Raw genomic sequence first — 9,335 nt, 5'->3', positions numbered from 1 at the left:
CCTCCACAGAGCAGAGCGCCTTAAAAAACTGAAATTTAGCCTTTAAAATGTCTGGAATTAAATAAGGGGAGGATTTCAATACAGAGGGTGTAAAGCGTGTGTTGCTTCTGGTTATTTTAGGTTTGTGCTTCAACATGTTATTGTTTCTGCTGCAGTTCGGGATTCCGTAGGGAAGTGCATCGTTTAAAAATCAGGGTTTGGGGAAAGTCTGAGGATAAAGGCAAAGCTTATGGAATCCTGGCTGAACGTTCTGAAGAAAACACTTTTGATTTTTTAAAGGCGCCTTTGTGGAATTGGTGAAGGAAATGTTCCTTAAAAACACCTCCAAGGAAAATACTCAAAATTCCATCTATTTTTCCAAGTGTCTCTCCTGTGTGTCTCCCATTTTTCCAGGTTAAAAGTCTTCTTTACATTAATTGAACGTCAATAAATGAACCACGTGTATCCTGCTGGCAGTAAACAGTCAATCTGTCACATCATCTGTTAAATCAACCCTTTTCTCATATTCCTCATTTCTCTTTCCTATCAAATGTCACATAAACATTTATTCTTGAATTGATGTTTACAATTTCTATACCCTAATGCAAATCAGTTGCTAAGTAACAGCGCAGGTTCGGAAGGCTACCGACCCAATTAGAAGAAGTGATATGAGAAATAATGATGCTATCTTCACAAGGACACTTGAGGTTGAGCAGCCAGCCCTGCAGCGCTGATCTGGGATCAGTACGAGCCCGTCTGCAGGCGGATTTATGCCACCGGAGGAAGCCCTTGAATTTTTCATGTGGATATTGTCCTGCATATCTTGTTTGCAGCGTTGAGGTATTCTGTAGATCGGACTTAAAACATGCAGGGAAGGAAAAATGACCCAACATACGCAGAAGCATTTAAAGGAAGCTGCCCCGGAAACCTCCAGAAGGGCAAGTAAGACACATGATTAATAAAGGAGGGAGGACAGGCCGCCTCCGTTTCAAATATATAACTTAAAAGTTATACTAATACTAAATCACAGTCCATTTATTCATGTATAATTCAAAACGCTAGATGATCCTTGAGGGGCCACTTAAGGAAGCGCTGCCATTTAGGAAAAATTAGCCTTCAGTGGAATAATAAATAATCACAAAGCGACGTCATGCTTTTCAACTGCTAAGCAAGATCCATAAATGGTAACCACGATGATGAGACGGCCGTTAATGCGAGCAGATTTGCATAATGACACCAGTTATAGCTCAAACGCAATTATGCTCCCACTTTCAGCTCCGGTACAGAAGTTTTTCTTTATTTGTTAAAGTGCAGCGTGTAGGTGAGCATGATGTGTTTGGCACTATGGAGCGCATTATCATCACCAGTCTCAGTAATAATCTCACCATCGGAACTGTGAGAGTGTCGTGATCAGAACTACAAACCGACAACGTGGAAACGTTTAAGCTTTTATGCGTCGTGAAATTAGACTGAATTAGATAAAAATATATATCACCACTTCCTTATATTCTGGCCTTTCTAATATGCTCATCATTCCTTTCTGAAATGCATTAAGGTGTTGTTGTTTTTTAATGTATGGCTGAGTACATTTGTAGAAGGGATTATTCAAGATTGGAATTTGATTTATGGGTGTCTGCTGAGGCGAACGCTGTGGAAGACTCCATGCAGCTGCCGCTAAAAAGGCTAACCTGAGAGCATGATAGCGCAGGTTTAATCTCTGCGGCAGTCCATCATCAGCAGCCGAGCGTCCTCCAAAGGGTGATTGCATCTCCAGTACTGAGCGCACTCCCCCTAATAAGAGCATCAGGGAGGTGCTTGGAGTAGTTAAAATGAGAAAAAGATCAGTACAAACGCCTTTGGTTGCTCTGCTGCTCGTTCTTCTGCTGGCTCTTTGACTAACCCTCTTCCAAATCTGCAATTGGTCTGAAAAATGAGGTATTGATTTTTCTGGACGGCGCAGTAATTGAAAAACACACCAGAACCTGAGTGTCAAACCCGTGTGGTGGTCAGATCGCCAGGTTGTGTTGCCGCAGCATCGACCGCTTCCTCGGCGCACCGGATGGACCCAATTCACCAGTTCTACTTGTTCTTAGCGTTTTATTTGTTTTTCCACCCATCCAGCAGGGGATTAGCGGGCTATTTCCTATTGTAATTATTCACGCCTTAAATGCAAAAATCCCAAAATTGAACTGGGATTATACCCAGAATTGATTCAAACAGAAGAATTAGACCCTCAGAGGGGAATCAGCTGGAATCATCCCTGTCTTTGAGCTATCCTCCAATTAGATCAGTGCATCATGTCCTGGCACGGCCCATCACTCTGGGCTGACAGCCCCGAGACTCTGGGACACATTTATCAGCCAGCCTCACCTCGGTCCTTCCACCGAGCCTGGGATGGTTCCTGTCCACCAGGGAAACACCATTTATCAACCAGCTTTTTTCCTTTTTTTTCCCCCTGCTGGATGATGTCTTCCTCCTTTGTAAAGGGGGGAAGGGAGGGTCTATTTTGTGCAATTGTAAGTACGAATGAAGAGCTGAACTGTGAAAATATCGGCGTGGAATTCTGTTATTCTGTTTAATTTAACTGGACTGATGCTGAACAGACGCGTCACAAGCTTCTCCGACTGGAGGAAAGGAAGATAACTAGCCCACATCGTTTTTCTTTCTTTCACAAAAGCTTCTGCTTGACCTTGAAATCGTGAAAAGTGTTCTTAAGTTATATTCACAGAGCGCCAGACTCTTCCATAGTGCAGGAAACCAAACAATAACGCAACCCAAGGTCCTCCCGCTCTTCAAATCTTTAAAGAACGGTTTCAAAAGGGTGATGACGAACAACAACCATGTTGTGTTCGTGTGGAAGTGAAAAACAGATCTGATCTATAGGCTCCAGGCCTGTCAAGCATTCGTGTTTGTTGATTCAGGGCCCGTTCTCCTCTGGCGTTGCCTGATGTTTGCTGTGTTTGTTCGTTCTGTCAGTCCCGCACGATTCTGTAAACCACTGCAAATAAGATCGAAATCTACAGAGCGGCGATGGGATATAAATATCCCACGAACAAATGCTTTGAACGTGTCCGCGGATTTTTTTTATTCCTCGCTTTGTTCGAAGGGTAATTGCCGAGACTAAACACATAAATGAGGCCATTAAACTGCTAAATCTGAGAGGAACAGGAAGCACATAATGTTTTTGCCTCTCACCTCCATCCCCGTGGCAGTCAGCAGTGAATATGGGACAGGCAGTGAAGAGGACACCCTGTGGGTCCTGGCATCTGTTGCAGGGGGCTCAGCAATGCCATGGAAAACTGAACATTTAGCAGCCAGCTGGACGGGCAGTCTGCCGGGTTGCCCAGGTGCCCGCTGGCCTCGCGCCACCACAGCTCGGAGCCCCCAGACCAGCACAGGCCAGATGGCGCCCTCGCCAACCGAGACAGGCCGATGAGACCTGACCGGCGCCACCTCGTTCAACTCGGAGGGGGGGTTGTTTTGGCTTTCTCACCTAAGCTGGAAAGTTTTAATTGTGTGTGTTTACAGGGGGGGAGTATTTATTGGAATACAAATGGGCCTGATTATGTTGCGTGTTTGTTAAAGCAAGCAGCGGCTGGGCACGAATCAAGAATCAGGCGAGAGAGACGCTTCTCCACGGGGAAATAACGCCGTCTCCATGCTCGACTCATTTGTCCGTCGCTGCCAGCTGATAGATAATTATATTAGAAGCTTTAAGTGCTCTTCTGTGATACAAGCTGTCTCCATTGGGACAGAACAAAGTGGGCAGGAGGGCTGCGACTACAACAGATGCGTCTCCGGGTCCACCGAGGTTCAAGCGGACACACACAAAAGGCGCAACAATTTAATCCAGATCACGCAGCGGGGTCACCGGGGTCATGAGGCGCATGGCTTCTCCCAGTTAATGCTGTATTCAGGGACAGTGTAGGACAAAGTATTGTCCAGAACTGAAAACATGGAGTGGAAATCCCACTAAAATCATGCATTGAGACTGGAATGGGGAACAGAGAGGGTTCTTAGGTATATTAAATGGAAACAACAGACTGGCATTACTTGATAACTGTCACACCCTGCCCTCCAGTGCAGGCGGTTACACCTAAATATTGTATTGTGCAAGAGCAGGTGTTTTAACGCCCAAAATGCATTCACAGAATAAATACTAAACCAAAAATAACTAACCATCAAAAACAAGAAAAATGGAGTCACAAAACACTTCATCACATCTACACCATACCAGAGCCCAATGCTGACTCGCTGGGCACCAGCTGACGCCCTTCTTTTAAAGACCAGGCCCCTCCCACCGGACCATACCAACCTTAATTGAATGTTCAACCAAACTGCTTATTTCCATGACTAAACACAGTTATGGTTACTCTGCTATATACAGTTAGAGACGTGACATTAGCCAAACATTTACCACACAAAGTGCCCATTTACACCAACCCACAGTTGGTGACACAGCAAAATGGACCTCGAATGTCCCACTTTCAGACAGGCACTATAAATGGCAGCCTGATGCTGCCCTCGGGTCCTTTCTTACTGATTAGAACCAGGAAGGAAGTGATGTTGTAAGAAGCAGAATCAATCACAGACAAACATTTTAAAAACTCACTCGTCTGCAAAATTTTAACAAAAAGTGATCCGATCTAAATCTTAAGCTTACTTTAACCTTATTTCTGTCATACCAAATAGTGAAAAACAGCAAATGAAGTGAACCGCAAGATCAACTCATAAACCAGCCAAAGACAGCAGTTTCATGTAAATGGAAATACTTTATTTCACTATTACACAATAACAAGCCCAGAAATAAAACATAGAAAAAGAGAAACAAACTGCTACAAAGCACCACCTAAATATAGACGCTAATCATAAAAGTGGCAACGGAACCTTATGCTAACGGTCTTTACTCTATCTAAGGTATCACCATCATCACCACTGAAAAGTTAGAAATCAGCGAAAAACATGTCGGGACATCGAGCACGGTCATGCCAGTAATAGTAATATCTTACAGCTTCATGTAGCCATGTGGTGGTGGGATGGGGGGGGAGTGATCCGCAAAGGTTCACACTAAGTGGTGATGTGGGACAGGAAGGATGGGAAGGGGGTTTGAGGAAACCGCGGTCCGTTTCCTGTTTGGTATGATGTGGGTTTTGGTATAAAGTGGAGCCGAGGGGACAGAGGCAGGTCAGGGAGCGCTGGCAAAACAATTCACTGTGCACGAAGCGCCAGATGGACGTGGCCTAACATCCGTGGACCTGGAAACCACCACCTGAAGGTTCGGAGCTCAAATGGCAGCGGCGGCGGCGTGATCTATCCCGATTGGCGGCCATCGTCCATCTGGCTCGGCGGGCTAACATAAATGCTAACGACGGGCGTCTGTGAGAGGAGGGCCGTGAGGAGACATGGAGGGCGGTGGTGGGTTTTTTTTGTTTTTTTTACATGGAGAAGACTGTACAGGCGCCTTCAGATCTGCCCGGACTAAAGGCACATGGGGTCCACTGAGCAACAGATGTGTCCATTCTGCAGAGAAAAGAAGACGGAGAGCGTTGAGTAATCATTTCAGCACCGACCGGGTCAGCGCATCCGAGCGACAATGCAAATGCGAAAGGTGAAGTAAACTCCAGGGGAAGGCTGAACTCCCGGCGCTCCTGAGTCTAAACTAGGAGCATCTTCGGGGCGTTCCCGAGGCGGCCGGAGCCGCATCCTGCTATTCCTGTGCAATTCCCATGTTTTTCAAAGCCAAAACAGTTTGCAAACTTCGGGTCGTGTTCTCCTCCTCGGAGCAGCCATTTAACCACGTGTCGCACCACGAGTCCATAATTCAGGGAGAACAACACAGCAGCCCTGTGGGGTTTGGAAACATGGCCAGCAACAATTTCCAGTAAAATGAGGATACTGTAACGAGCACTCTACTCCGGAAGCCTCAGATTACCACAACGGAGGTGGGTCAGCAAAAGCAGCGCACAAATACAAAAGCCGTGTTCTCGGTTTAGAGCTGACAAACGTTTGGAGCTGTTTTGAGGAGATCACACGATTCACTAGAACAAATGGTTTCCTCTCAGTTCAGCTTTTCTGCTGTAACGGCTCCATTTTCATTAATAGAACGTTGTCGTAGAGTGATCACACACTCGTCTTCATCCTTATGCATGAAGCAACAGCTGGTTATCCCGGATTAGCATGGAGGAGGGGAAACATCAGTGAAATATGATGATCATGATGGAATCATTAGTGCGGCCGCGTGCAGAAGATACTCACGAAATCTGACAAGATCGTCAGACTGTGGACACTTTTGAATACACTAAAACTGAGGAAAGCTGAGGAAGCACGTCCGCTCTAACCCAAAACAAGATTACTCAAGAGACACACGATGACAGGAAAGTCTCCAAACATCCTGCTATCAACACCTGATCAATGTTTCCATATTCCAGAGGAGCCCAATCCTGATCGGAGCGGCGTGTACTGAAAGCTCACCTTGCACTGGCAGAGGGTGCACTCGGTGCCATGTTTAATCCAGGAGGAGCCGCTGAAGCGTGAGATGCTGTGCTCGTCCGTGCACGTCTTGGTGATGTCGTTGCGGATGGTGTCGGCCTGGCAGGGGTCAGTGATGCAGCGGGGACAGCACTCGCCCTCGGGCACCACGGTGAACTCGCAGTCCACGGGCGGGCACGGCAGGGGCCAGCAGTCCACCTGCCCCTGCTGTGGAACAGGTGGGAGGGGCAGTTTCAGACAGGAGAGGAGAAAAGCCCAGACATTTTTAGATGATGGCCCAGGCCAGTCATTCACGCAAACACGCGTCTTTATTCCGACGCGTGTTTGCGTGCTGGAGGCGGCATCGCCACTTAATGGAAAGAGTGCGTTGGCATGAAATTTTAGAAAAGTGGAGCAGTCAGCGCTTTTCCCCCCCGTCTGTAGATGCTTTTTAATTGACTTGTTCTCGTAAACTGGCAGCGCATTATTGGATTTCTGCTGCTGCTCTTTCCCAGCGTCCTGGGGAGGAGGGGCGGACACGTTTGGATCAACATTATCATGCCGCTGCTGTTTGTTCTATCATTCTGTCCTGACCCAGTTCTGCTTCACACCTACTCGGGGAATGACATATGAGCGCCGACTGTGAGCCCAAAACAAATACTCTGGGGGACGCCAGGAGCGCACATGCGAGCGTGCACACACACACACACACCCCCATCTCACTGGGGGGTATTTAATATCACTGAAAAGTGCACGGCTCAGCATTACTGGGATGCTCAGTACTTTAGGCTGCATGTAAAACCCAGCACGGCGTTACTGCGGTCCCTCTGCCTCCGTGCTGTGTGTAAACATTTACAGTGGAATACCCACACACACACACACAGACGCACACACACTTTCTTGCTTTTAAATCCACATGCAGGTCTTGTGTTCCTGTTCATCTGTGAGTCTTAAACCTCCTGCTGAACCTTTACTAAGTGTAGCAGAATTTGAGTTTCTTTCATGCCCCTGTCACCCTACGTTGAGCCCCTCTCCTGCCAGCCACACTGCTGGTCCTGGACGTGTGTGTGTATCTTTCCTCCAGTGATTTTCTTTAATGGATGTGCGGGTGTGCACGTACAGGCGCAGCAAGTGCTTTGCCTATATTCTAAGTTCATGAGCGTTTAAATGTTGACACGGTCCATTTGTGGCCGCGCAGACCCGTGTTGGCGTGCGGAACGCCGAGCCGCATTCAGAAATGTGTTTGCCCATTTGCGTCCATACGCGCGAGAGCCAAAATGGGTCCCCGCTCCGGTCAGGGTGAAGCCGAGTGCAGTGATTGGAATGACAGCTTTCTGGAACGGAAACCAAAAAGCAGCCGTACGCGCCTGGGCCCACAGCGTGATTACAACGAGGCGGCGGCAGGAGATTGAACTGCTGGTGCCGTCCGCGCCATAAATCTGCCAGCCGGCACAGATTGGATACAAGTACGGCCGACCTTTAGGAGCGACAGAACGGGGAACAAAAGGGGGAAAAAAGAGTTGTAAAGTGCTTTGCCTGGCACCCGCATTGAAGATGATTTGTGAGTCGCTGCGGATGCCAGACGCAGCTGAGCGAGAATGTAAAGCGCGACATTTGCATTTTATATGCATGCGGTTATGTGTTGGGAGGCCATCATGTGTTGGATTTATTCTTATTCCTGGAGGAAGTGCCGTTGAACGCTTCCTGCTGTTTGAACAGCAGCACTGTGCAAACTTGGGAAAAGGTCGCTGCGCGCAGGAAGTAGCGCGCGCGACGTGCGCGGAGCTGCGCCGCAACAGATTCGCACGATAAACGGCATTTTCTTTTCTATGAGCAACGTGATCGAACGGGCAGAGGACACGGGTGCATGGGAACGCACACGCTGTAAATCCCCTGCAATCTTTTCAAAGCACACACAAATAACACAAAGCCTCAGAAAATAGTTCCTCCCGGTATTTTAACCTTGAATCTCTCTTTTATAAAACCAAGTCATTCAGCAGCAGCAACACGCCTTTTGAATCCTTTAAAAGTCGCTAATTACTCACTGGCGTTCTCCAACGTTCCCTTAAATTCACACTCTTCCACAGAAAAACCTCTCCTTGACCCTTTCGACAAAGCCTGAGCGTTGCCATGGAGACGCTTGTGGTTAACGTTGTTTTTTTTACACCTCTCCAGCGATGGCACTCACCAGGCACTGGCACTGCTGGCAGTTCTCCACCCACGTGTCCCCGCTGCCGTAGGTGAGCAGGCCGTTCTGGTGCATGCACTGGCTGCTCAGGCGAGGGTCGCACTCGGGGCAGCAGAACAGGTCGGCGTTGGGGTTGTCGCAGTCGCACACCATCCTGCGGCACATCACCTGGCCAGCCTGAGCAGCAGCGAGAGGGAGGGATGACCGTGAGCGCGATGGAACAGGACCGGCTCTCGTTTACAGACAGGGCTCGTTAACATGTGGGCTGGTGAGAAATACTGGAATAAAAGCTGAGTCCCCCCCCCCTCAGAGCCACTGGCTTTTATTTTACATTTATAACCCAGTTCATCCCATAAATGAGATGAGTGATGCCTGAAAAGCAGCAGCCAGAGGGTTTTAACATCAGAATCATGGCTGGGCCGGTTTGGTCCTGATGATCATCTGGATTCTGATCTTTCTGACGGAATTTCAAGTGTTTTGGATGTTTTGCCAGAAGTAAATTTAGACCTCTTTAACCTTCCTTTGTTTTCGTATCATTTCCTTCCAGTCGCTGCAACTGTAAGGTAAACAAGAGCCTCTATAAATAGATCTTTTATAAATTAGCATCCCTGCTGATGGACGCAGTGAAGCAGTAAACCCCCCCGAGCAGCCTCAAGGAATAAGCAATCTGCATATGAGCGACCTCCGTCTGACCACATCC

At 47.8% G+C, this 9,335-nt stretch overlaps 1 protein-coding gene across 1 annotated transcript in view; it reads right to left on the bottom strand.

The window, feature by feature from the left end:
- Positions 1-5,342: 5,342 nt before the first annotated feature.
- The window catches only part of nell2a (neural EGFL like 2a), a 44,183-nt gene continuing 40,190 nt past the window's right edge, over positions 5,343-9,335 (bottom strand). Inside the window, exons 18-20 of the mRNA XM_057052093.1 lie at positions 8,636-8,812; positions 6,451-6,675; positions 5,343-5,499 (exon numbers count right to left, since the gene is read on the bottom strand). Of these exons, the coding sequence (XP_056908073.1) occupies positions 5,458-5,499; positions 6,451-6,675; positions 8,636-8,812 (444 nt within the window). The 3' untranslated portion in view covers positions 5,343-5,457. The remainder of the gene's footprint in view (positions 5,500-6,450; positions 6,676-8,635; positions 8,813-9,335) is intronic.

This window comes from Takifugu flavidus, chromosome 13 (assembly GCF_003711565.1).
Source record: "Takifugu flavidus isolate HTHZ2018 chromosome 13, ASM371156v2, whole genome shotgun sequence".
Lineage (NCBI taxonomy): Eukaryota > Metazoa > Chordata > Actinopteri > Tetraodontiformes > Tetraodontidae > Takifugu > Takifugu flavidus.
The sequence above is the reverse complement of the archived record's forward strand: the minus strand, read 5'-3'. Positions and strand labels throughout refer to the sequence as shown.